The sequence below is a fragment of the Bos indicus x Bos taurus genome, chromosome 7 (genome assembly GCF_003369695.1).
Source record: "Bos indicus x Bos taurus breed Angus x Brahman F1 hybrid chromosome 7, Bos_hybrid_MaternalHap_v2.0, whole genome shotgun sequence".
Lineage (NCBI taxonomy): Eukaryota > Metazoa > Chordata > Mammalia > Artiodactyla > Bovidae > Bos > Bos indicus x Bos taurus.
Window position 1 is genome coordinate 27,659,228 of NC_040082.1, and position 27,214 is coordinate 27,686,441.

At 38.4% G+C, this 27,214-nt stretch overlaps 1 protein-coding gene across 4 annotated transcripts in view; it reads right to left on the reverse strand.

The window, feature by feature from the left end:
* Window positions 1-27,214, reverse strand: part of XRCC4 (X-ray repair cross complementing 4) — a 381,866-nt gene that overhangs the window by 344,247 nt on the left and 10,405 nt on the right. For all 4 annotated transcript variants that reach the window (XM_027545680.1, XM_027545678.1, XM_027545679.1 and 1 more), the window contains exon 2: window positions 6,154-6,302. In XM_027545680.1, coding sequence (XP_027401481.1) covers window positions 6,154-6,292 — 139 coding nt within the window. In that variant the 5' untranslated portion in view covers window positions 6,293-6,302. The remainder of the gene's footprint in view (window positions 1-6,153; window positions 6,303-27,214) is intronic.

The window sequence follows — 27,214 nt, forward strand, 5'->3', positions numbered from 1 at the left end:
CAATGTTCTTAATCATCTTATTGTCTATCTGTAAAGTGCCAAACCAAATTACATTTATGTATAAGCTTTAACTAAACATGGAAACAATGTTATGCTACTTAGTTACATATTTTATAATTAAAATTCACTCAAGAAAATAAAAGTGAACAATAAAGGGTATTAAACATTTGAGAAACTGAAAACTTCAACATCTTTGTAAACAAATGGCCATCTTCCAGTGCACTGTAAAATTTTCTGTTTGAAAGCTTGTTCAGTACAGGAAGCCAAAATCTTAACAATCTATTTGCCATGAAGTGATGGGACCAGATGCCATGATCTTATTTTCTGAATGTTGAGTTTTTTTTTTTTAATGTCTATTAGCAGAGTTATAAGAAAATATTGTTCAATAAAATCCAAATAGATAATATAGTTGTCAAGGTGACAATTGTTTAAAAGCTTTAAAAAGAGAGAAAACAATGTTTCCACAGACACAGGGTAACCTTAAAAAAAGATTTTTCTTCCTGAAAATGTTTTGTTCAGCTGGAGGGAGAAGAAATAAAAGGAAACATGAAAGCCAGTGAAAGAAAAACATGAGCATGGAAGACCATCATTAATCTTCAATTCAAATTATATAAAAGGCATTAATAGCAATTCTATTCAGAGATTCGGGGTGAATAAGTGAGCTAATTGCACAATGATTCTGCATGGGGATGACCCTAGAAATACGGGTTGCCACTGCCAAGTTGCTTCAGTTGTGTCTGACTGTGCAACCCCAGAGACAGCAGCCCACCAGGCTCCCCCGTCCCTGGGATTCTCTAGGCAAGAACACTGGAGTGGGTTGCCATTGCCTTCTCCGAATGTTGAGTTTTAAGCCAACTTTTTCACTCTCCTCTTTTACTTTCATCAAGAGACTCTTTACTCTTTAGTTCTTCTTGCTTTCTGCCATAACAGTGGTGTCATCTGCATATCTGAGGTTATTGGTATTTCTCCCAGCAATCTTGACTCCAGCTTGTGCTTCATCCAGCCCAGCAAGTTAGCATGATGTACTCTGCATATAAGTTAAATAAGCAGGGTGACAATATACAGCCTTGATGTAACCTTTCCCAATTTGGAACCAATCTATTGTTCCATGTCCAGTTCTAACTGTTGCTTCTTGACCTGTACACAGATTACTCAGGAAGCAGATAGTTCAGTTCAGTTCAGTCGCCCAGTCGTGTCCAACTCTTTATGACCCCATGAAACGCAGCACGCCAGGCCTCCCTGTCCATCACCAACTCCCAGAGTTCACCAAACTCATGTCCATCAAGTCAGTGATGCCATCCAGCCATCTCATCCTCTGTCGTCCCCTTCTCCTCCTGCCCCCAATCCCTCCCAGCATCAGAGTCTTTTCCAATGAGTCAACTCTTCACATGAGGTGGCCAAAGTACTGGAGTTTCAGCTTTAGCATCATTCCTTCCAAAGAAATCCCAGGGCTGATCTCCTTCAGAATGGACTGGTTGGATCTCCTTGCAGTCCAAGGGACTCTCAAGAGTCTTCTCCAACACCACAGTTCCAAAGCATCAATTCTTCAGCGCTCAGCCTTCTTCACAGTCCAACTCTCACATCCATACATGACCACATAGCCTTGACTAGACGAACCTTTGTTGGCAAAGTAATGTCTCTGCTTTTGAATATGCTCTCTAGGTTGGTCATAACTTTCCTTCCAAGGAGTAAGCGTCTTTTAATTTCATGGCTGCAGTCACCATCTGCAGTGATTTTGGAGCCCAAAAATAAATTCTCTCACTGTTTCCACTGTTTCCCCATCTATTTGCCATGAAGTGATGGGACCAGATGCCATGATCTTCGTTTTCTGAATGTTGAGCTTTAAGCCAACTTCTTCACTCTCCACTTTCACTTTCATCAAGAGGCTTTTTTAGTTTCTCTTTACTTTCTGCCATAAGGGTGGTGTCATCTGCATATCTGAGGTTATTGATATTTCTTCCGGCAATCTGGATTCCAGCTTGTGCTTCTTCCAGTCCAGCGTTTCTCATGATGTACTCTGCATATCAGTTAAATAAGCAGGGTGACAATATACAGCCTTGACCTACTCCTTTTCCTATTTGGAACCAGTCTACTGTTCCATGTCCAATTCTAACTGTTGCTTCCTGACCTGCATACAGATTTCTCAAAAGGCAGATCAGGTGGTCTGGTATTCCCATCTCTTTCAGAATTTTCCAGTTTATTGTGATCCACACAGTCAAAGGCTTTGGCATAGTCAATAAAGCAGAAATACATGTTTTTCTGGAACTCTCTTGCTTTTTCCATGATCCAGCGGATGTTGGCAATTTGATCTCTGGTTCCTCTGCCTTTTCTAAAACCAGCGTGAACATCAGGAAGTTCATGGTTCACATATTCCTGATGCCTGGCTTGGAGAATTTTGAGCATTACTTTACTAGCATGTGAGATGAGTGCAATTGTGCTGTAGTTTGAGCATTCTTTGGCATTGCCTTTCTTTGGGATTGGAATGAAAACTGACCTTTTCCAGTCCTGTGGCCACTGCTGAGTTTTCCAAAGTTGCAGGCGTATTGAGTGCAGCACTTTCGTGCACTGCTATTCTCATCTCTTTAAGAATTTCCCACAGTCTGTTGTGATCCACATAGTCAAAGGCTTTGGTGTGGAAAATAAAGCAGAAGTACATGTTTTTCTGAAAATCTCTTGCTTTTCCAATGATGCAACCGATGTTGGCAATTTGATCTGTGGCTCCTCTGCCTTCTCAAAATTCAGCTTGATCATCTGGAAGTTCACGGTTCATGTAGTATTGAAGCCTGGCTTGAAGAATTTTGAGCATTACTTTGCTAGCGTGTGAGATGAGTGCAATTGAGAAGTAGTTTGAACATCCTTTGGCATTGTCTGTCTTTGGAATTGGAATGAAAACTGACTTTTTCCAGTCCTGTGGCCACTGCTGAGTTTTCCAAATTTGCTGGCATATTGAGTGCAGCACTTTCACAGCATCATCTTTTAGGATTTGAAATAACTCAACTGGTATTCCATCACTTTCACTAGTTTTGCTCATAGTAATGCTTCCTAAGGCCCACTTGACTTCACATTCTAGGATATCTGGCTCTAGGTGAGTTATCACACCATCGTGGCTATCTGGGTCATGAAGATCTTTTGTGTATAGTTCTTCTTAATATCTTCTGCTTCTGTTAGGTTCATACCATTTCTGTCCTTTACTGTGCCCATCTTTGCACAAAATGTTCCCTTGGTATATCTAATTTTCTTAAAGAGATCTCTAGTCTTTCCCATTCTGTTGTCTTCCTCTATTTCTTTGCACTGATCACTGAAGAAGGCTTTCTTATATCTCCTTGCTATTCTTTGGAACTCTGCATTCAAATAGGTGTATCTTTCCTTTTCTCCTTTGGCTTTCACTTCTCTTCTTTTCACAGCTATTTGTAAGGCCTCCTCAGACAACCCTTTTGCCTTTTTGCATTTCTTCTTCTTGGGGATGGTCTTGATCACTGCCTCCTATACAATGTCATGAACCTCCATCCATATTTCTTCAGGTTCTCTATCAGATCTAATCCCTTGAATCTATATGTCATTTCCACTGTACAGTCAAAAGGGATTTGATTTAGGTCATACCTGAATGGTCTAATGGTTTTCCCCACTTTCTTAAGTGGGGAAATTTAAGTCTAAATCTGGCAATAAGGAGTTCATGATCTGAGGCACAGTCAGCTCCCAGTCTTGTTTTTCCTGACTGTATAGAGCTTCTCCATCTTTGGCTGCAAAGAACATAAACAAGCTGATTTTGGTATTGACCGTCTGGTGATGTCCATGTGTAGAGTCTTCTCTTGTGTTGTTGGAAGAGGATGTTTGATATGACCAGTGTGTTCTCTTGGCAAAACCCTGTTAGCCTTTGTCCTGCTTCATTCTGTACTCCAAGGCCAACTTTGCCTGTTACTCCAGGTATCTCTTGACTTCCTACTTTTGCATGCCAGCCCCCTATAAAGAAAAGGATATCTTTTTCAGATGTTAGTTCTAGAAGGTCTTGTAGGTCTTCATAGAACTGTTCAACTTCAGCTTCTTCAGCTTTACTGGTTGAGAATAGACTTGGATTACTGTGTTACTGAATGGTTTGCCTTGGAAACAAACAGATCATTCTTTCATTTTTGAGATTGCACCCAAGTACTGCATTTCAGACTCTTTTATTGACTATGAGGGCTACTCCATTTCTTCTAAGGGATTCTGGCCCACAGTAGTAGGTATAATGATCATCTGAGTTAAATTCACCCGTTCAATTTTATTTCACTGATTCCTAAAATGTCAACGTTCACTCTTGCCATTTCCTGTTTGACCACTTGTAATTTACTTTCTTAGACCTAACATTCCAGGTTTCTATGCAATATTGTTCTTTACAGCATCGTACTTTACTTCCATCACCAGTCACATCCACGACTGGGTGTTGTTTTTGCTTTGGCTCCATCCCTTCATTATTTCTGGAGTTTTTTCTCCATTCTTCTCCAGTAGCATATTGGGCACCTATCGACCTGGGGAGTTCATCTTTTGGTGTCATATCTTTTTGCTTTTGTTCATGGGATTCTCAAAGCAAGAATGCTGAAGTGGTTTGCCATTCCCTTTTCCAGAGCACCATGTTTTGTCAGAACTCTCCACCACGCCCTGTCCGTCTTGGATGTTCCTAAATGGCATGGCTCATAGTTTCAATGAGTTAGACAAGGCTGTGGTTTATGTGATCAGTTTGATCAGTTTTCTGTGGTTGTGGCTTCCATTCTGTCTGCCCTTCCTCTGAGAGATAAGGATAAGAGGCTTATGGAATCTTCCTGATGGGAGAGACTGACTGTGGGGAAAACTGGGTCTTGCTTTAATGGGTGAGGCCAAGATCAGTAAATATTTAATCCAGTTATTACCAAAGACAAAAAAAATCAAAAGTCTATTTCATAAAATAATAGCCAAAAACCCACATAGGGGTTTGAAACATGGTTTACAAAATTTTACACTATTATTAACAGTTCTGTTTCATTTTGTTACAAATGTAGTATATGTTCACTGGAAATTATTCAAACAATAATATGAAATAAAAAGAAAACAACCACCACTTCACTTTCCTAAGCTTTGGCCTAGCCAATTCACCTTCCTGTTCCCTTCAGTATTTCCTTGGCGTGCTAAGAAATGATACATATAAAAAATACTATTTTATATGTTTTATATAGAGAAATAATTTTTTTAATTTTATTTTATTTTTAAACTTTACATAATTGTATTAGTTTTGCCAAATATCAAAATGAATCCGCCACAGGTATACATGTGTTCCCCATCCTGAACCCTCCTCCCTCCTCCCTCCCCCCTCCCCATACCATCCCTCTGGGTTGTCCCAGTGCTCTAGCCCCAAGCATCCAGTATCGTGCATCGAACCTGGACTGGCATCTCGTTTCATACATGATATTTTACATGTTTCAATGCCATTCTCCCAAATCTTCCCACCCTCTCCCTCTCCCATAGAGTCCATAAGACTGTTCTATACATCAGTGTCTCTTTTGCTGTCTCGTACACAAGGTTATTGTTATCATCTTTCTAAATTCCATATATATGCGTTAGTATACTGTATTGGTGTTTTTCCTTCTGGCTTACTTCACTCTGTATAATAGGCTCCAGTTTCATCCACCTCATTAGAACTGATTCAAATGTATTCTTTTTAATGGCTGAGTAATACTCCATTGTGTATATGTACCATAGCTTTCTTATCCATTCATCTGCTGATGGACGTCTAGGTTGCTTCCATGTCCTGGCTATTATAAACAGTGCTGCGATGAACACTGGGGTACACGTGTCTCTTTCCCTTCTGGTTTCCTCAGTGTGTATGCCCAGCAGTGGGATTGCTGGATCATAAGGCAGTTCTATTTCCAGTTTTTTAAGGAATCTCCACACTGTTCTCCAGAAATAATTTTTAAAACTCTGATCAAGTACTATGACTCAAAAGGGTATTTTTCCTCATTTCTATTAATGTCATTTATAGAAAACAGCATTAATATTACAAATCTACATGTAAATTTGACAGCAATAACAAGTAAATGTTAATTTTAACCAATATCAATTAAATATTTAATTTGAAGTATCACTAAGGACTGAAATACAGCATATTACATTAATTTTTCTTTAAAAATTCACTTTTAATATTACCTGTCCCAGTCCATGCTGACTGCCCATCAGTAAGTGTAATAACAAAACCAGATCCTAGTGTTTTCTCCCAAGCAACTTGTAGAAAATGAATTATATCAGGTTCGGAAGCAAGACAGACTCTGCTTACTTTTCTTTCCATTTCTGATCACCTGTCATAAAAGAAAAAAATAAATATTTTTACGTGAAACTGTGACTATCAAATAGTGACTTTTCTGTATTGGTCTCTTGAGTTATACAAAGCACTAAGGAAATAAGTTAAACAAAAAGTTGTTTAATAGCCAACCATAAACTCAGTAAATCACAGTTCTATTCAGTATTGATTCACAATTTTAACCAATAAGAAAAGCAGAGACTCATAAATGACAAATGATTTGCCCAAGTTGTATAGCTGAATAAAAGTTACTATCTTCAACATTTTAAAAACTTAATATCTAAGTATTTATATCAAGGCAGAAGTACATATCTAAAATCCAACTTAGAAGCTTTTCAACTGAACAAATCCATATAAGCAGTACCTAGATCAAGAAGCAGCACACGACGACCCCAGAACTCATTCTTACAACACCCCCCTTCCAGTCACTACATCCCCCAAAACCACTTTCTTAACTGAGATTTGCGTTTTATTTTTGCACTTTCACATAAATGTAATACAGCATTTTATTTGTGTCTGGCTTCTTTTGTTCAGCATTATGTTTAAGAAATCCATCCATATGGTTTCTTAGAGTTGTAGATCATGCACACAATTGTACAATATTCAATAATATGGTACAATTATTTATCCACTTATCCACTAGTGACAGGCATTTGAGTACATTCCAGGTTTTGACTATCACAAATAGTGCTGCCATAGACATGCTAGCAAATATCTAAGTTTTTCTGTTGGGTATATACCTATGAGTATATGCGTGTAATTTGTAGATCAGAGGATAAGCATATGCTCAGTTTTAGTACCACACAGCCAAAAATTGTCTAAAAGGTTTGAAACAATTTACACACTTGGTATATGAGAGTTCTGATCACTCCATATTCTTAGAAACATTTCCCATCTTTATAATTTTAGCCATTTTGGTGGGTATGTAATACTACATTATGGTTATTCACATTTCCCTAATTACTAAAGATGGTGAATTCTTTCATATCTTGATTGCACTTTGAACATCCTGCTTTGGGGAATATCTGTTAAATCTTGCCAATGCTTTTATTAAGTTGTATTCTTCATATTGACGTTCTTACTGAAATCCTCTGCCACCCTCTTCTTTTGCCTTCAGTCTTTCCCAGCATCAGTGTCTTTTCCAATGAGTCAGTTCTTTACATCAGGTGGTCAAAGTATTGGAGCTTCAGTTTCAGCATCAGTCCTTACAATGAATATTCAGGTTTGATTTCCTTTACAATTGACTGGTTTGATCTCCTTGCAGTCCAAGGGACTCTGAAGAGTCTTCTCCAGCACCACAGTTCGAAAGCATCAATTCTTTGGCACTCAGCCTTCTGTATGGTCCAACTCTTACATTATATATGACTACTAGAAAGACCATAGCTTTGACTATATGGGCCATATGGATGTTATTCTATGTTTATCTAAAAGTTTTATAACTGTATGTATCATATTTAGATCCACAATTCATCTGGAACTGAATTTTGTACTTCAATTGTCAAGAAGAGATCAAACTAGATTTTTTCTATGTGGATATATAATTGACCCAGTACTATGTATTAAAGACTGTCCTTTCTTATTGCAATGCTAGGTTACCTTACTCATAAATCATGTGACTGAATACATGTACAAGGTTCAATTTTTGTTTTGTTTGTTCTTTGCAGGTGTGCAATTTCATATTATATACTTGGCTTGTCAAGGTTCACTGAATAGTGATTCTGTTACTATGATCCAACACATTTATAATCTCTCTGTGGCTTTGCCATTTATAAGTTTGATAAACCTCTAAGTATTAAAATCACTTATGTAAAATGTTGAGCAGAACAAGCTGAAGCATTGGACTTCTGTGGCTTGCCATTAGAAACAAACTTCTCAGACATCAATTGCTATTATTAGGTGGGTGTATTGCTCGTACCTCCATTTAAGTCATAAGAGTACCAACAGAGTCCTTTGCAAAACCTTAAGCTATAGAAGGGCTTTCCTGGTAGCTCAGCTGGTAAAGAATCCACCTGCAATGCAGGAGACCCTGGTTCAATTCCTACATTGGAGAGATCCCCTGGAGAAGAGATAGGCTACTCACTCCAGTATTCTTGGGCTTCCCTAGTGGCTCAGGCAGTAAAGAATTTGCCTGCAATGTGGGAGACCTGGATTCAGTTCCTAGATTGGGAAGATCGCCTGGAGGAGGACATGGCAATCCACTCTAGTTTTCCTGCCTGGAGAATCCCCATGAACAGAGGCACTGAACAGGCTCCCCACGTGTCCATGGGGTCACAAAAGAGTCGGACATGACTGCGCAACGAAGCACAGCACAGCACAACAAGCTATAGAAGCTAACAAACAAAACTAAAGAAATACCATAAAAATTACAAATATGCCAAGAAAAACATAAAAAGTCAAAACTAGGAACAATGCACACACTTCAAAGATGAAAAAATAGAGAGAATTATTCTTTAATCACATAGCATGAATCTCTTACCAGATGATCCTAAAAAAGGTAAAAGAATACTCCAATCTTTTATTTGGGGGAAGAGTATAAAATTGCCTCAAATTATTATGACCAATTTAAATAATATGATATTCCAAAGGTAATATTAATTGCTATTTCATTAATAACTGATAAGTTTTCATCAAAGCTAAACTGTTAAGCTATTTTAATCTGCTTTCTCAATTTAAAACTATTATGTTCTCATAAATAAAGCATCATATTTTTCTCAACAAGTGAATATGAAAATAAAAACAACTCATTCTGTCAACTCTTCACAAAACTAAGCTGATTTCTCTATCTGCTGTGGGGTTGAGAGGCATGCTTAATTATAGAATGCTAGAGCTGTACTATCTTACATAAAAAGTACAAGGAAGCAGAGAAATGGCCAGAATGAAAGAAAAAAATATCTAAAATTAAAAGTGTAATATACCTCTAAATTGATGAATTAGCAATAATATCTAACCTAAAGTTTACTCAGAAAATTATTCTTCTTCCCAGTGAAAAAGTTATAAGATAACCATACTTGCAGTCACATCAATTAAGCATGCTAACATATTTTAAATATGCAAATCTGTAGGTTTGACTACAATATAATCACTGAAAAAAATATAATTATGTTTAAATATTTCATTTAGTCAATAATTTTTCCTACATTGAGATCTTCTTTGCCTAGAGGTACTTAATTCTGAAATGCTTCATCCACTTGTAAATATTTTCTTTTAAATCAATAAGTCAATACACTAAACATGCAGTAAATTACCCCACATGCTCTGTAATTCCCAAATTTGAAAATGACTAGCAAATGTGTTCCTGCTTTTCTATGCCAATCACTGAAAAAGACATACTCAGAGGCTTAAATAATTCTAATGGACCCAAATCCCACAATTCTGGGAGGGGAGGGCAGAAGGTAATACAAACTACTGATATAGGCTTTTTTTTTTTTACTCTACAGAATGTACATACACACACAAAGATACACACACATTTATATAGACCATTTCTTCTTAAAATGTGCCTGAAGAACCCTGGCTATTGTTACCATTAGTGTAACTCAGAAATACCCTAAAACAGCAATTGGTATCACTGCTGTTTCTTAGCTTGTTTGAAACAAGTAACACATATCTAATTATAGAAAATAATAATTTAAAATTCAATATTTCAGATGCCTATCAGTAAATCCTGCTTTCCACAATAACATAAAAGGCTTTAGTCTCAATAATGTTAAAAAGACATTCAGGGGTCATGTATTAGTTTTGAGATCTTTGAATTATTTATGTTTGAGTATTTTCCAATTTTCTGATTAACTCTAGATACTTACCACAGAAAATAAACCGAATGATCAAACTAAATAAACTAAATGAAAGCAAAATAAATGATTTTATTTTAAAGATTCTGTTATTCTAGTAAACTCATATTTGAAATTTTGGATGTTACCACACTAAGGACTTGATATATTAAAAGTCTAAATTTGACAACTCAGTATCCTTTAAGTATTTTATGGCTCAATAGCCTTATAAATGTTTTCCTTATATCAACTGAGTCTTAATTTCCTTATAATATACTATTTGAACCAATTCTGAAAGCTCTTCATTCACTTACTTACTGAGGTCACCATCTCATTAAATACCAAATACAAAATTTCTAAGACTCAACCACAGAAACAGAAAAAGAGACGACTTGGAATGTCTTTTAAGATTCAGTAAGAGCGAATCAAGGATCTCTTTGCTTTCACCAGCACTTAAAGGAAATAGCCGTGGGGTTTTTTGCCCCAAGACTAATACTTGAAGAAAGGGGGTGGAATCCTCTTCGGAAGGACTGATTGATCAGGGCCATAAGAAAGCCTGTGTTTTGTTTTCTAAGGGCACTAAAGGTCAGACTAATATCAGCACCTCTCCCAGCCAGAGCCAAGGATCTAAGACAAGCTTGCAGGTGGAAACAGTTGGGTCCCACCCCAATTTGTACATCAGTAGCTTTATTGAGAGCTCAAAACAGTTGAGAATTGAGAAGCTTATCTTTAGTACTTTGTATCTTTGATACTTGGCTTCTCTCTTAGAAGAGAAATAAGTTGTTGGCTGGTATGCAATTGATGTGATCTAGACTCTGAACAAACACCATTCACAGTTGCTTCTGAATAAACAAGACGCTTTTTAAATTAGTTTACAAAGAATTTTGTATGCCCTTTTGGATGCTGATAAGAAGCCATGCAGAAGCCAAGTCTCTTAGGTCAGCTCAAGTTAGTGACTACACTGTATCATTGATAACACCATTTTGAACTTGGGCTTCTTTCATTTTCCTTTATAGTAAGTTATGGTTTCCTTTCAGGCTGCTTGGGCTGCAGGTGTTCAAACTTCTGCAGCTACGCCAAGGAGTTGTACTTACAGATCAGAAAAGGCTAAATGCATGTTTCTAATGAAGCAATTAACTTAAGTGCCCCCTTGTTGAGAAAAGTAGGCTGATACCTAAGTGAGTTCAGAATAAAGATTAGCACATAGCACATGCTGTTAATACTCTGTAATTAGATGCTTGATCACACTGTTTCATTTGACCTTCCTTTAAAAAAAAAAAAAGAGGAAAAGAAAAATATATACCAAAAGTGTGGCGATAAATTTTTTAAAGTTCTATCATACTACAAACATTCAAGGACAGGACTCTATATAATTGCTAGATAAAAAGGAAAGAAAGATTTATGTAATAGTCATTGGGCTATTTCAAAAACAAACATCACATAATAATTTAAGAAGAGGACTATTTTCTTATTTGTTTAGTACTTTTTTAAAAGCACTGATTATCCATGTTTATCTTATCAGAATTCCCACACTGAGTATTTTTAATTAGTTTATTTCTACCAGTTTCATTATTAATAACATATCACCTTGCTGCTTGTTGCTATCTTCTTGACCAAAGGGTAAATTAAGATCTTTTTGAAAAATGACCAAGAAATCAATTTACATATAAAATGCCAAAGCAATTAAAACAAAATTAACCTTCCATAGAAGAAATGCTTTCCTGAAATAACATTTTCAAGTTAAAATTTTATAAACTTTAAGGGTAAAGAATTTACAGGGTTATTAAATAACTTTCTAATCATATCGGGATTTTCTCCACTCAGTTAATTTTGAAATCAAGGAAGGTGACCATCTGTCCAAGATTCCCTGAGATTTTCCCAGTTTTAACACTGAAAGTCCAACGTCCTAGAAAATCTCTCAACAATCCCAGGCAAACTAAGATGGCTGATTACCCTAAGTAAGAGTAAAATTTAATTAATACTGTTAGTATAATCTTGATCAAAAATTTGTAATATACAGCTTACTTACAAGGAAGACATTAAATAAACAATCTGATGCTTTAGGAATACAGCACTAAAACTATAAAATAAGTCTAAAATCTAAGGCATCTTTGCCATGAATATAGACTTTTCTCAATTATCCCTTATGAGCCTGGAATGCCAGCTGCTAGCATTCCAGATTATCATATTACTGCTCATTTCCTCTGCTTATCTTTTGCAAACACCATTAATAATCATTAGTTTCAGTGATTTCTTCAAATTCTACTTCCTCTGCTTTCCTTTCTCTTATCCAATGGAGTACTAAAAAACAATAAAATGGCCTAAATAAATTCTCCACATATAATCTAAGGCCTAGATCCAAAATGCCCATAAAATTGGACTCAAAGTACCAAGACTATGACTTTTTTTATATTCATCAATGGATACTCTTGATTACCAGTAACCTTGGTGGAAAGAACAAGAGCATACTTAACACTGTGGAAACCTTCTAAATGTTCACAAGAATACTTCAGTTCTAATGGCAGAGTTCATATGAGAATGACACAACAGAAATGAAGAGATAAGACAGTTTGTGAAATATAATATTATCTTAAGCAACAGTGAAAGTGAAGTCACTCAGTTGTGTCCGACTCTTTGAGACCCCGTGGACTGTAGACCACCAGGCTCCTCCATCCATGGGACTCTCCAGGCAAGAATACTGGAGTGGGTTGCCATTTCCTTCTCCAACAGTTCTTTCTCACTAAAAATTTAGCAATTATGACCTCTTAGAGCTCAAAATTTTGACACCTTGATCATATTTAAATTCTAGAAAGAGTGAAGAGACTATTTGCAATACCATCCATTAAGGAGGAGAGTGAAAAAGTTGGCTTAAAGCTCAACATTCAGAAAACTAAGATCATGGCATCTGGTCCCACTACTTCATGGCAAATAGATACGGAAACAGTGGCTGACTTTATCTTTGGGGGCTCCAAAATCACTGCAGATGGTGACTGCAGCCATGAAATTAAAAGACGCTTACTCCTTGGAAGGAAAGTTATGATCAACCTAGACAGCATATTAAAAAGCAGAGACATTACTTTGCCTACAAAGGTCCGTCTAGTCAAGGCTATGGTTTTTCCAGTGGTCATGTATGGATGTGAGAGTTGGACTATAAAAAAAGCTGAGCACCGAAGAATTGATGCTTTTGAACTGTGGTGTTGGAGAAGACTCTTGAGAGTCGCTTGGACTGCAAAGAGATCCAATGAAGCTGAAGCTCCAATACTTTGGCCACCTGATGTGAAGAGCTGACTCATTTGAAAAGACCCCGATGCTGGGAAAGATTGAGGGCAGGAAGAGAAGGGGCTGACAGAGGATGAGATGGTTGGATGGAATCACCAACTCAATGGACATGGGTTTGGGTAAACTCCGGCAGTTGGTGATGGATAGGGAGACCTGGCATGCTGCGGTTCACGGGGTCGCAAAGAGTCAGACATGACTGAGAGACTGAACTGAACTGAACTGAACTCTGCATAGAAGTTAAATAAGTAGGGTGATAATATACAGCCTTGACGTACTCCTTTCCCAATTTGAAACCAGTCTGCTGTTTCATTTTAGGTTCTCACTGTTGCTTCTTGACCTGCATACAGATTTCTCAGGAGACAGGTAAGGTGGTCTGCTATTCCTATGTCTTTAAGAATTTTCCACAATCTGTTGTGATCCACACAGTCAAAGGTTTTGGCGTAGTCAATAAAGCAGAAGTACATATTTTTCTGGAAATCTCTTGCTTTTTCGATGATCCAACGGATGTTGGCAATTTGATGTCTGGTTCCTCTGCCTTTTCTAAATCGAGCTTGATTTAGATGTCTGGTTCCTCTGCCTTTTCTAAATATAGCTTGAACATCTGGAAGTTCATGGTTCATGTGAACTTTTTGAAGCTTGGCTTGGAGAATTTTGAGCATTACTTTGCTAGCATGTAAGATGAGTGCAATTGAGAAGTAGTTTGAACATTTTTTAGTACTGCCTTTCTTTGGAATTGGAATGAAAACTGACTTTTTCCAGTCCTGTGGCCACTGCTGAGTTTTCCAATTTTGCTGGCATATTGACTGCAGCACTTTCACAGCATCGTCTTTTAGGATTTGAAATCGCTCATCTGGAATTCCAACACCTCCACTAGCTTTGTTTGTAGTAATATTTCCTAAGACCCACTTGACTTCACATTCTAGGATGTCTGGCTCTAGGTTGAGTGATCACCCCATCGCAGCTATCTGGGTCATGAAGATCTTTTGTGTTTAGTTCTTCTGTGTATTCTTGGCACCTCTTCTTAATATCTTCTGCTTCTGTTAGGTACATACCATTTCTGTCCTTTATTGTGCCCACCTTTATATGAAATGTTTCCTTGCTTGCTATCTCTAATTCTCTTAAAGAGATCTCTAGTCTTTCCCATTCTATTGTTTTCTTCTATTTGTTTGCATTGGTCACTGAGGAAGGCTTTCTTATCTCTCCTTGCTATTCTTTGGAATTCTGCATTCAATGGGTATATCTTAGGGGAAACTGATATCAGATGGGCTCCTCAAGGAAAGTAGCAGAAGAGCAGGCCCCCTCACCATCCTTTTAATAAGAACAGTCACTACCTGGGGCTTGGGGCAAGTATGTAAGAAGGTCAGTCAAATGAAGCAGGCCCTGGTTGAGCAGGGGATGTACAAAGCAAGAGAAAAGCCATTTTGGGTGGTCTGATCACACAACAGTCTTTTCTACTTGAAAACTGTACTGCTGAAAACTGAAATGTAACTAAAAGCACTTGTATGGAAACAAAACAAGACTTGTGCTGTACTTTTTCCCCACTTACAAATCCACCATTTACTTAAAACTATACTCATTTATTGGCCTATTTTCTAATGGCAAACAAGAGGATGAATGATAAGACTGGGGTACAATGAGAGTTAACTTGCCCCCAAAAAATCCCTATGACATATCAACTGGTGCTACTACCTAACTCAGCCATACAAAACTATTTAGGAACCGCATGAAATTGCCAATATTTAACAATTTTTAAGCTATAAAGATGAAAATATCACATGCTTCAAATAATACTAAGTTATAAATATAAACAGGACATCATGACTTAATTGGATAATTACATACATATCTTCCTTGTCATAACTGCTGAGTCTAAGACATTTTCAACCACATCCCTGAACATATTTTGGATAATTCTAGTGGAAAGAGGTTTGAAGATAAAAGAAAAGATTCAATTCTGGGTCCCCCTAGGCGATGCATTTTCAAATTGAATGGATATTTGTATTCCTAAATTTTAAACCAAGACTCAAACATTTTACTAAGAGTGTGAGTCTTAATGTCTGCAAGGGCTCTGCAGGTCAGGTGTAAGCCCATGCATGTTCACTGCATGAAGAGTGGGGACGATGGCAAATGGGAAACAAGTGACCCCATAAAGATGCAGCCCTGAAATTAAAAAACGCTTGCTTCTTGGAAGAAAGTGATGACAAATCTAGACAGCATATTAAAAAGTATACATCACTCTGTCAACGAAGGTCCAAATAATCAAAGCTATGGTTTTCCTAGTAATCATGGATGTGGTGTTTATAGTAATAAGCTGACTTAGGGTGGGTCACTAGCCTCAGGATACAGCTGGTCACCAGGAAGGCCAAAAGATTAAAGGGTTGGCACTTTCAACCTCAATCCCAACTCACCTCCAAAGAGGAGTGTGGAGCTGGAGATTGAGCTCTATGAAACCTTTGGAACAAAGAAATGGGGCGGGGGGAATGCCACTGGGCTAGTGAACAACTCAAAATACTGGGGAGCAGCTCACCCACTCAATGATCAGAAGACCTGCACTCTAACCTTCCAAATCTTGCCCTATGCATTTCTTCCGTTTGGTCATTCCTCAGCTGTATCCTTTTTACTGAAGCAGTAAATAAAAACAAAGTATTTTCCTGAGTTCTGTAAGCCATTCTAACAAATTATCAATCCTGAGAAGATAATCAATTTATCTTCAGATAAATCTTCATAAATCTAAATAAATCTAAATAAATAAATAAATAATAATAATTTAAAAATAAATAAATCTAAATAAATAAATAAATAAATCTAAATAAATCTAACAAATTATCAATCCTGAGAAGATAATCAATTTATCTTCAGATAAATCTTCATAAATCTAAATAAATCTAAATAAATCTTCAGAAACTCCAATTTATTGCACATCAGAAGTATGGGTGACTCAGAACTTGTGACTGGCATCTGAAGTGAGGGCAGTCTTGTGGGACTGAAGCCTTTAACCTATGGAAACTGACACTAACTCCAGGTAGACAGTGTCAGAACTGGATATCCAGCTAGTGCTGGAGAATTGAGGAACTGATAAATGGTGGTGGAAAACACACCAATGTTCCAAACAAAACAGCCTTAGTCCAGCTTTATTTAAGGCTATTGGTGTATAACCTCTACTAATTCAGAAACTAATTCTTTTATCCCCACACTCTTGGAATAGGGAATCTTTACCTGAGAAATCTGATCTTTCCTAATGTCACTGGATAAAAAGGTCCAAGTTGGCCTCTCACAAATACAGTGACTTTTGAAACATGGCAAGTCAAACATAAGCATTTATTTAGATCCTGCCTGACAACAGGTAGTAGGATAGGTGTTGGGAATAGATCTGTGAATAAAATAGACATATCCTCTGACCTCAGAACATTTACAATCTCATGAAGAGAGAATCAAATAAACACGTTATAAAACATTGTGGTAAGAGCCATAAAGAGGTAGAAGAGTTAACTAGGGAACCCTGATTAGACACACCCAGACTGATAGAGTCATAGGAAGCTTTCTGGAGGAAATGAGGTCTAAGACCTAAAGAAGGAATTCTGTATCCACCCTTGCAACTGCGCTTTTGCTTAAGCTATTTACTCTCCTAAAATAAACACCTCGAGTCTATACCTATGAATATCTATCAGTTGTTTCAAGGTCTAGGAGCACTGAAAGCAGTTATGATCAGCCTCCAAGGATCTCACTGTCAATCATCTCATTCCCCAACTGGAGGAAAAAGAAGACATAATATGGGGAGGATATCAGGATCATCATATTCAGAGAGATTCTGCCAGCTCTTCCTCCTGAGTGAAGAGGCTCAGAGCTGAATTATGCCCACTGAATCGCTCAACAGTGCGTTTAGAGTATACATCTATTGACTTTTTGAAATGGAACTTTGGCAGCCTCAGAATTCTAGTACCATTCTGTTGACTTCCTATGTTTAGACCTCTACATTTGAATAAAGTAAGCAATGAAGTTAACCTAGATTAGAGTCATTTGTTCTTAAGGTATAAGGATTTTGGAGTCTGTGCTTCTACACTGTGTAATGGCAGTATCTGGAAGCCAATACCTGTAGCTGGCAGCAAAAAAATAAGGTTGCACAGCTAAAAATTGGGCCTCCCTGGTGGCTCAGATGGTAAAGAATCTACCTGCAAGGCAGGAGACCTGGGTTCTATCCCTGGGTTGGGAAGATCCCCTGACGGAGGGCATGGCAACCCACTCCAGTATTCTTGCTTGGAGAATTCCCATGGATAGAGGAGCACTGCAGGCTACAGTCATGGGGTTGCAAAGAGTTGGATGCAATTGAATTTCTAAACACAGTACAGCTAAGAAATTAACCATATTAATCAGAATATTAATCAGAAAAATATTCAATCCATTGTCATCTTCTGACGGCAACAGAACATCAATTTTGAAGTTAAATCCTTAAAAAGATTCTGACACAGAAATGAATCAGAGATGTTCATGCCTATAAAATACAATGGAAGTCATCAACAATGTTCAAACTACATACAGAATTATCAGTGATGATTTTTCTCATTAGGAAGAAGTCAAAAATATCACATTGCTTAGGAAAAAAAATAAATATTTATTTTTTTAAAACAAATACTTTCCCCAAAGATTCAACAGAATGCTGCTGCTGCTAAGTTGCTTCAGTCGTGTCCAACTCTGTGCAACCCCATAGACGGCAGCCCACTAGGCTCCTCCATCCCTGGGATTCTCCAGGCAAGAACACTGGAGTGGGTTGCCATTTCCTTCTCCAAATCAACAGAATACTTAGCAACAAATGAAGCTACTTTGTGGAACAGAAATAAGTTTAATTTTGTAATGAAGAATCTAAAAAGCTAACCTGAAAAGTCATTCAAAGTTAAGTTAGTTTCAAAGCCAGTGTGTGTGCATATGTTAAGTCACTTCAGTCGTGTCCAGCTTCTCTGTCCATGGGATTCAGCAGGCAAGGATGCTGGAGCGGGTTGCCATGCCCTCCTCCAGGGGATCGTCCAGGTCCAGGGATCGCACCTATGTCTCTTGCAGCTCCTGCACTGGCAGGCAGGGTTTTTTACCACTAGTGTCAAGTGGGAAGCTTTCAGAGGCAGTACACAGAACAAAACCAAACTTTCCATTAGGTTGAAATAATGAACTGACATTTATTTGAAGGAAACTAATTACAAAAAGTTCACTCTGCTAAGTCGCTTCACTCGTGTCTGACTTTGTGTGACCGCACAGATAGCAGCCCACCAGGCTTCTCCATCCCTGGGAATCTCCAGGCAAGAATACTGGAGTGGGTTGCCATTTCCTTCTCCAATACATCAAAGTGAAAAGTGAAAGTGAAGTCGCTCAGTCTTGTCTGACTCTTAGCGACCCATGGAGTGCAGCCCACCAGGCTGCTCCATCCACGGGACTCTCCAGGCAAGAATACTGGAGTGGGTTGCCACTTCCTTCTCCAAAGTCCACTCTATTACCATTCAAACATTCATTGAGGAAGCACTATGTACAAACTATGCTCAATAAGAAATACAGTAGATTAAAAAAAAAAAGAAGAAGAAATGTTGTCTTCCCTTAGAAGATTTTAATCCAGTTACAAACACATGACAAAATAGAGTTGTACAAAATTATAACTAAAATACAAGATGGTATATAATTTTGCTAGATGGGAGCTCAAGAACTAATTAAAGAGTAAGGAAGAGATATATTAATATATGGTAGATAATATATGAAGTTTCTACATTTTCTGATGTTTAAAAATAATTACAGGCCCAAAATAAAAACAAGAGATATTAAGAATATGTTCACATGAGGAATCCTGTGTTCATAAAATGAAATAACAAAAGAAACTGGTAGATTCACTAAAAACAATCATAATGTAACCCCAATACCTTGAAAATTAGCTTTAATTAATAAGTGAAATGCATATTAGTAAAGTCAATTCTGCCTGCATGAATACTCCTCTTTGGCCAAGGTACAACAATGTCCAACAAATTAAAGAAACACAGATATCCAAAAAGATACCCACTAATGTAAATGTTTTTCATTATTAAAAGGGATTTAACTCTAAACTCACACTAGTAAACTAATGCTCAAAATTCTCCAAGCCAGGCTTCAGCAATATGTGAATCATGAACTTCCTGATGTTCAAGCTGGTTTTGGAAAAGGAAGAGGAACCAGAGATCAAATTGCCAAGTGGAGAGTGAAAAAGTTGGCTTAAAGCTCAACATTCAGAAAACGAAGATCATGGCATCTGGTCCCATCACTTCATGGGAAATAGATGGGGAAACAGTGGAAACAGTGTCAGACTTTATTTTTCTCGGCTCCAAAATCAATGCAGATGGTGACTGCAGCCATGGAATTAAAAGACGCTTACTCCTTGCAAGGAAAGTTATGACCAACCTAGACAGCATATTCAAAAGCAGAGACATTACTTTGCCAACAAAGGTCCGACTAGTCAAGGCTATGGTTTTTCCTGTGGTCATGTATGGATGTGAGAGTTGGACTGTGAAGAAGGCTGAGCACCAAAGAATTAATGCTTTTGAACTGTGGTGTTGGAGAAGACTCTTGAGAGTCCCTTGGACTGCAAGGAGATCCAACCAATCCATTCTGAAGATCAGCCCTGGGATTTCTTTGGAAGGAATGATGCTAAAGCTGAAACTCCAATATTTTGGCCACCTCATGTGAAGAGTTGACTCATTGGAAAAGACTCTGATGCCGGGAGGGATTGGGGGCAGGAGAAGAAGGGGACGACAGAGGATGAGATGGCTGGATGGCATCTCTGACTCGATGGACCTGAGTCTCAGTGAACTCCGGGAGTTGGTGATGGACAGGGAGGCCTGGCGTGCTGCGATTCATGGAGTCGCAAAGACTCGGACATGACTGAGTGACTGATCTGATCTGATAACTCCAAATTAAAGCCAGACACTAAAATAATCAATCTTTGAAAAATAATCTTGTATAAAACATTTTGTATCTTTTAGTAGGATATCTTGTTTGCTCAGAAAACATGGACAAATAATGGCCATAACCAATTTTGGAGAACTGCTGTTATTTGAAAATGCTGCTCTATAGAGTCAGCAAAAACAAGACCAGGAGCTGACTGTGGCTCAGATCATGAACTCCTTATTGCCAAATTCAGAATTAAATTGAAGAAAGTAGGGAAAACAACTAGACCATTCAGGTATGACCTAAACCAAATCCCCTATGATTATACAATGCAATTGAGAAATAGATTTAAGGGACTAGATCTGATAGACTGCCTGATGAACTATGGACGGAGGTTCATGACATTGTATAGGAGACAGGGATCAAGACCATCCCCATGGAAAAGAAATGCAAAAAAGCAAAATGGCTGTCTGAGGAGGCCTTATAAATAGCTATGAAAAGAAGAGAAACCAAAAGCAAAGGAGAAAAGGAAAGATACAGCATCTGAATGCAGAGTTCCAAAGAATAGCAAGGAGAGATAAGAAAGCCTTCCTCAGCGATCAATGCAAAGAAATAGAGGAAAACAACAGAATGGGAAAGACTAGCGATCTCTTCAAGAAAATTAGAGATACCAAGGGAATATTTCGCGCAAAGATGGGCTCGATAAAGGACAGAAATGGTATGGACCTAACAGAAGCAGAAGATTTTAAGAAGTGGTGGCAAGAATACAAAGGAGTACTGTACAAAAAAAGAGCTTCACGACCAAGATAATCACAATAGTGTGGTCACTCACCTAGACCAGACATCCTGGAACATGAAGTCAAGTGGGCCTTAGGAAGCATCACTACAAACAAAGCTAGTGGAGGTGATGGAATTCCAGCTGAGCTATTTCAAATCCTGAAAGATGATTCTGTGAAAGTGCTGCAGTCAACATGCCAGCAAATTTGGAAAACTCAGCAGTGGCCACAGGATTGGAAAAGGTCAGTTTTCATTCCAATCCCAAAGAAAGGCAATGCCAAAGAATGCTCAAAAGTGAAGTCACTCAGTCATGTTTGACTCTTTGCGACCCCATGGACTGTAGCCTACCAGGCTTCTCCATTCATGGGATCTTCTAGGCAAGAATACTGGAGCGGGTTACCATTTCCTTCTCCAGGAGATCTTCCCAACCCAGGGATTGAACCCGGGTCTCCCACATTGTAGGCAGATGCTTTACCGTCTGAGCCACCAGGGAAGTCCAAGAATGCTCAAACTACTGCACAATTGCACTCATCTCACACGCTAGTAAAGTAATGCTCAAAATTCTCTAAGCCAGGCTTCAGCAATATGTGAACCATGAACTTCCAGATGTTCAAGCTGGTTTTAGAAAAGGCAGAGGAACCAGAGATCAAATTGCCAACATCCACTGGATGATCAAAAAAGCAAGAGAGTTCCAGAAAAACATCTATTTCTGCTTTATTGACTATGCCAAAGCCTTTGACTGTGTGAATCACAATAAACTGTGGAAAATTCTGAAAGAAATGGGAATACCAGACCACCTGACCTGCCTCTTGAGAAACCTATATGCAGGTCAGGAAGCAACAGCTAGAACTGGACATGGAACAACAGACTGGTTCCAAATAGGGAAAGGAGTATGTCAAGGCTGTATATTGTTCCCCTGCTTATTTAGCTTATATGCAGAGTACATCATGAGAAACGCTGGGCTGAAGAAGCACAAGCTGGAATCAAGATTGCCGGGAGAAATATCAATAACCTCAGATATGCAGATGATACCACCCTTATGGCAGAAAGTGAAGAGGAACTAAAAAGCTTCTTGATGAAAGTGAAAGAAGAGAGTGAAAAAGTAGGCTTAAAACTCAACATTCAGAAAACGAAGATCATGGCATCCGGTCCCATCACTTCATGGGAATAGATGGGGAAACAGTGGAAACTGTGAGAGACTTTATTTTGGGGGGCTCCAAAATCACTGCAGATGGTGACTGCAGCCATGAAATTAAAAGACGCTTACACCTTGGAAGGAAAGTTATGACCACTTACACACCATATTAAAAAACACAGCTATTACTTTGCCAACAAAAGTCTGTCAAGGCTATGGTTTTTCCTGTGGTCACTATGGATGTGAGAGTTGGACTGTGAAGAAAGCTGAGCGCCAAAGAATTGATTCTTTTGAACTGTGGTGTTGGAGAAGACTCTTGAGAGTCCCTTGGACTGCAAGGAGGTCCAACCAGTCCATCCTAAAGATCAGTCCTGGGTGTTCATTGGAAGGACTAATGCTAAAGCTGAAACTCCAATACTTTGGCCACCTCATGTGAAGAGTTGACTCATTGGAAAAGACCCTGATGCTAGGAGGGATTAGGGGCAGGAGGAGAAGGGGATGACAGAGGATGAGATGGCTGGATGGCATCACCAACTCGATGGACATGAGTTTGTGTAAACTCAGGGAGATGGTGATGGACAGGGAGGCCTGGCGTGCTGAGATTTCATGGGTTCGCAAAGAATCAGACACGACTGAGCGACTGAACTGAACTGAACTGAATTTTTGGTTAAAGCTTGATTGGAAATTTTCTGTAATAGAGACATCTATTTAACTGATGGCAATAAGATTCAATCAAGTTAGGATATTTTAGGACATGAAGATCATAGAGAGTTAAGTGAAAACATTCAGTTCAGGTATATCTGGTTTAATATCTAATAATTTCTTCAACTCAGGAAAAAATAAAAGAGACTGGTAATAATCTGGGATCAAAAACTACTAGATAAACACGGAAAAATAAAGATACATGTATAACTAATTATAATGTATGATACAGATAGAGCTTTACTAAATCATTCATTTCTCCTAAAAGCTCAAGCTATGGCACTGTCAGTGAGGAAACAAAATGAACTATGCTGGAAACTTAATATATATAGCCATAATCTTCAGAACCATTCTAAAATAAGAAAACTGAAATTCAGTAAGGAGTAGTAAAGATAGAAGTGCATTCAAAAACAAATCTATCCAACATACTGCCTAAAGGTTGTCTCCACCCTAGACAGCCTCTTTATAAGTCTTATACTTAGCTTACTTCCTGGCTCTCAGCCTTTCTCTGAATTTAATCCCTTTATAACTATCAAGGTACTGAACTGTTTTTTAACCTATGAACAAGTTATCACAATACATTAACACAACTCTAAATCATCAGGTGACATGTAACCCAAAATATCCCGTGAATAGACTCCAAAAGTAGAGGCAAAGTTTTTTATACAACCTTATTACACCTTCTCCACAAATAACTGCTTTATTTTAGATTATTCTAACTTGGACTGCAAGGAGATCCAACCAGTCCATTCTGAAGGATGGGATTTCTTTGGAAGGAATGATGCTAAAGCTGAAACTCCAGTACTCTGGCCACCTCATGCGAAGACTTGACTCATTGGAAAAGACTCTGATGCTGGGAGGGATTGGGGGCAGGAGGAGAAGGGGACGACAGAGGATGAGATGGCTGGATGGCATCACTGACTCAATGGACATGAGTCTCAGTGAACTCCGGGAGTTGGTGATGGACAGGGAGGCCTGGCATGCTGCGATTCATGGGGTCGCAAAGAGTCGGACACGACTGAGCGACTGATCTGATCTGATCTGAACAACAAACAATTTTTCACAGAGAGCCAATCCTTCTACTAATGAGAACTCATGAAATTCTAAAGGAAAACATTCTTTGAGAAAACATGTATGGCTCAAAACAAGAACTCCTAGCATAAGTTGTTTTAAAATTAAAGAAATGATGAGTTACTAAGTAATGACAAATGTATGGCCAGTAAACATGTCTGTGTGTGTGTGTATTCCCCACATTCTGACTTCTTTTATTTCCTAATACAAGTTTTGTCCCAAAGCCAAACTTACTGTATATTGAGATATAAACAAAAAGAACTCATAACCCACTGGCTTAACCAAAGCAAAAATAATTCATACCCCATTGGTTTCCATGGTAAAAGCTTTTACTCTCTACACAGCACTACCAATGATATACCCATGCTAAAATAAAAACAAAAAACAAAAAAACACTACATCATAAATAAAACCAAACCTTCAATTAACACAAAACACAAAGGGTGCACAAACATGTAAAATGTCACTCAAGCAATGCAATCAGCAAAATCTACATTGTGGGACACTTCATGGGGCAACCGACCCAGATTCTTTCAACAAACTTCAATGCAAAAGCAGGGTAGTGTTGGACTATCTAAGAAAGACTTAAAAGCCATAAGTAAGTGCAATTTAAAGACCTTATTTAAATCATGACTCAACCAACAATCAAAATTTATGAAGCAGTAATCTGAGAAATTTAAGGACAGATTAGGCACTTGATAACAACAGGGAAACATTGTTAATTTTCTATGGTATATTAATAGAATTGTGGTTATGTTTCTCCAGTTTCTTTACTTTTTAAAGATACATGTTAGAATATTTACAGACGAAATGATATGATGTGTCGGATTTGTTTAAAAATAATTTAGAAGAGTAAAATTTGAGTAAGATATAAATGAAACAAGATGGGCTTTGAGCTGATAATTGTTCAGTTGCTCAGTCCTGTCTGACTTTTTGCGACCCCATGAACTGCAGCACGCCTGGTCTCCGTGTCAAACACCAACTCCCGGAGTCCACCCAAACTCATGTTCATTAAGTCAGTGATGTCGTCCAACTATCTCATCCTCTGTCGGCCCCTTGTCCTCCTGCCCTCAATCTTTCCCAGCATCAGAGTCTTTACAAATGAGTCAGCCCTTTGCATCAGGTGGCCAAAGTATTGGAGTTTCAGCTTCAACATCAGTCCTTCCAATGAACACCCAGGACTGATCTCCCTTAGGATGAACTGGTTGGTTCTCCTTGCAATTCAAGGGACCATCAAGAGTCTTCTCCAACACCACAGTTCAAAAGCATCAATTCTTCGCTGCTAAGCTTTCTTTATAGTCCAACTCTCACATACATACATGACTACTGGAAAAACCACAGCCTTGACTAGACAGACCTTTGTTGGAGAAGTAATGTCTCTGCTTTTTAATATGATGTCTAGGTTGGTCATAACTTCCATCCAAAGAGTAAGCATCTTTTTATTTCATGGCTGCAATCACCATCTGCAGTGATTTTGGAGCCCCAAAAAATAAAGTCTCTCACAGTTTCCACTCTTTCCCCACCTACCTGCCATGAAGTGATGGGATCAGAGGCCATGATCTTCGTTTTCCGAATATTGAACTTTAACCAACTTTTTCACTCTCTTCTTTCACTTTCATCAAGAGGCTCTTTAGTTCTTCTTCACTTTCTGCCATAAGGGTGGTGTCATCTGCGTATCTGAAGTTATTGGTATTTCTCCCAGCAATCTTGACTCCAGCTTGTGCTTCTTCAGCCCAGTGTTTTTCACGATGTACTCTGCATATAAGTTAAATAAGCAGGGTGACAATATACAGCCTTGACGTACTCCATTTCCTATCTGGAACCAGTCTGTTGTTCCATGTTCAGTTCTAACTGTTGCTTCCTGACCTGCATACAGGTTTCTCAGGAGGCAGGTCAGGTGGTCTGGTATTCCCATCTCTTGAAGAATGCTCCACAGTTTGTTGTGGTCTACACAGTCAAAGGCTTTAGTGTAATCAATGAAGCAGAAATAGATATTTTTCTGGAACTCTCTTGCTTTTTCCATGATCCAGCACATGTTGGCGATTTGATCTCTGGTTCCTCTGCCTTTTCTAAAACCAGCTTGAACATCAGGAAGTTCACGGTTCACATATTGCTGAAGCCTGGCTTGGAGAATTTTGAGCGTGATTTTACTAGCTTGTGAGATGAGTGCAATTGTGTGGTAGTTTGAGCATTCTTTGGCATTGCCTTTCTTTGGGATTGGAATGAAAACTGACCTTTTCCAATCCTGTGGTCACTGCTGAGTTTTCCAAATTTGCTGGCATATTGACTGCAGCACTTTCACAGCATCACCTTTTAGGATTTGGAATAGCTCAACTGGAATTCCATCACCTCCACTAGCATTGTTTGTAGTGATGCTTCCTAAGGCCCACTTGACTTCACGTTCCAGGATGTGTGGCTCTAGGTGAGTGACCAGACCATCGTAACTAAAAGGGTCATGAAGACCTTTTCTGTACACTTCTTCTGTGTATTCTTGGTACCACTTCTTAATATCTTCTGCTTCTGTCAGGTCCATACCATTTCTGTCCTTTATCGAGCCCGTCTTTGCATGAAATGTTCCATTGGTATCTCTAATTTTCTTGAAGAGATCTCTAGTCTTTCCCATTCTATTGTTTTCCTCTTTTATTTTGCACTGATCCTTGCTATTCTTTGTAAGACTGCATTCAAATGGGTATATCTTTCCTTTAATCCTTTGCTTTTGACTTCTCTTCTTTTCACAGCTATTTGTAAGGCCTCCTTAGACAGCCATTTTGCTTTTTTGCACTTTTTCCTGGGGATGGTCTTGATTCCTGTCTCCTGTACAATGTCATGAACCTCTGTCCATAGTTAATCAGGCACTCTGTCTATCAGATCTAGTCCCTTAAATCTATTTCTCACTTCCACTGTATAATCATAAGGGATTTGATTTAGGTCATACCCGAATGGTTTAGTGGGTTTCCCCACTTTCTTCAATTTAAGTCTGAATTTGGCAATAAGAAGTTCATCATCTGAGCCACAGTTGGTTCCCGGTCTTGTTTTTGCTGACTGTATAGAGCTTGTCTGTCTTTGGCTGCAAAGAATATAATCAATCTGATTTCAGTGTTGACCATCTGGTGATATACATGTATAAAGTCTTCTCTTGTGTTGTTGGAAGAGGGTGTTTGCTACGACCAATGTGTTCTCTGTGCAAAACTCTATTAGCCTTTGTCCTGCTTCATTCTGTACTCCAAGGCCAAATTTGCCTGTTACTCCAGGTTTTTCCTGACTTCCTACCTTTGCATTCCAGTC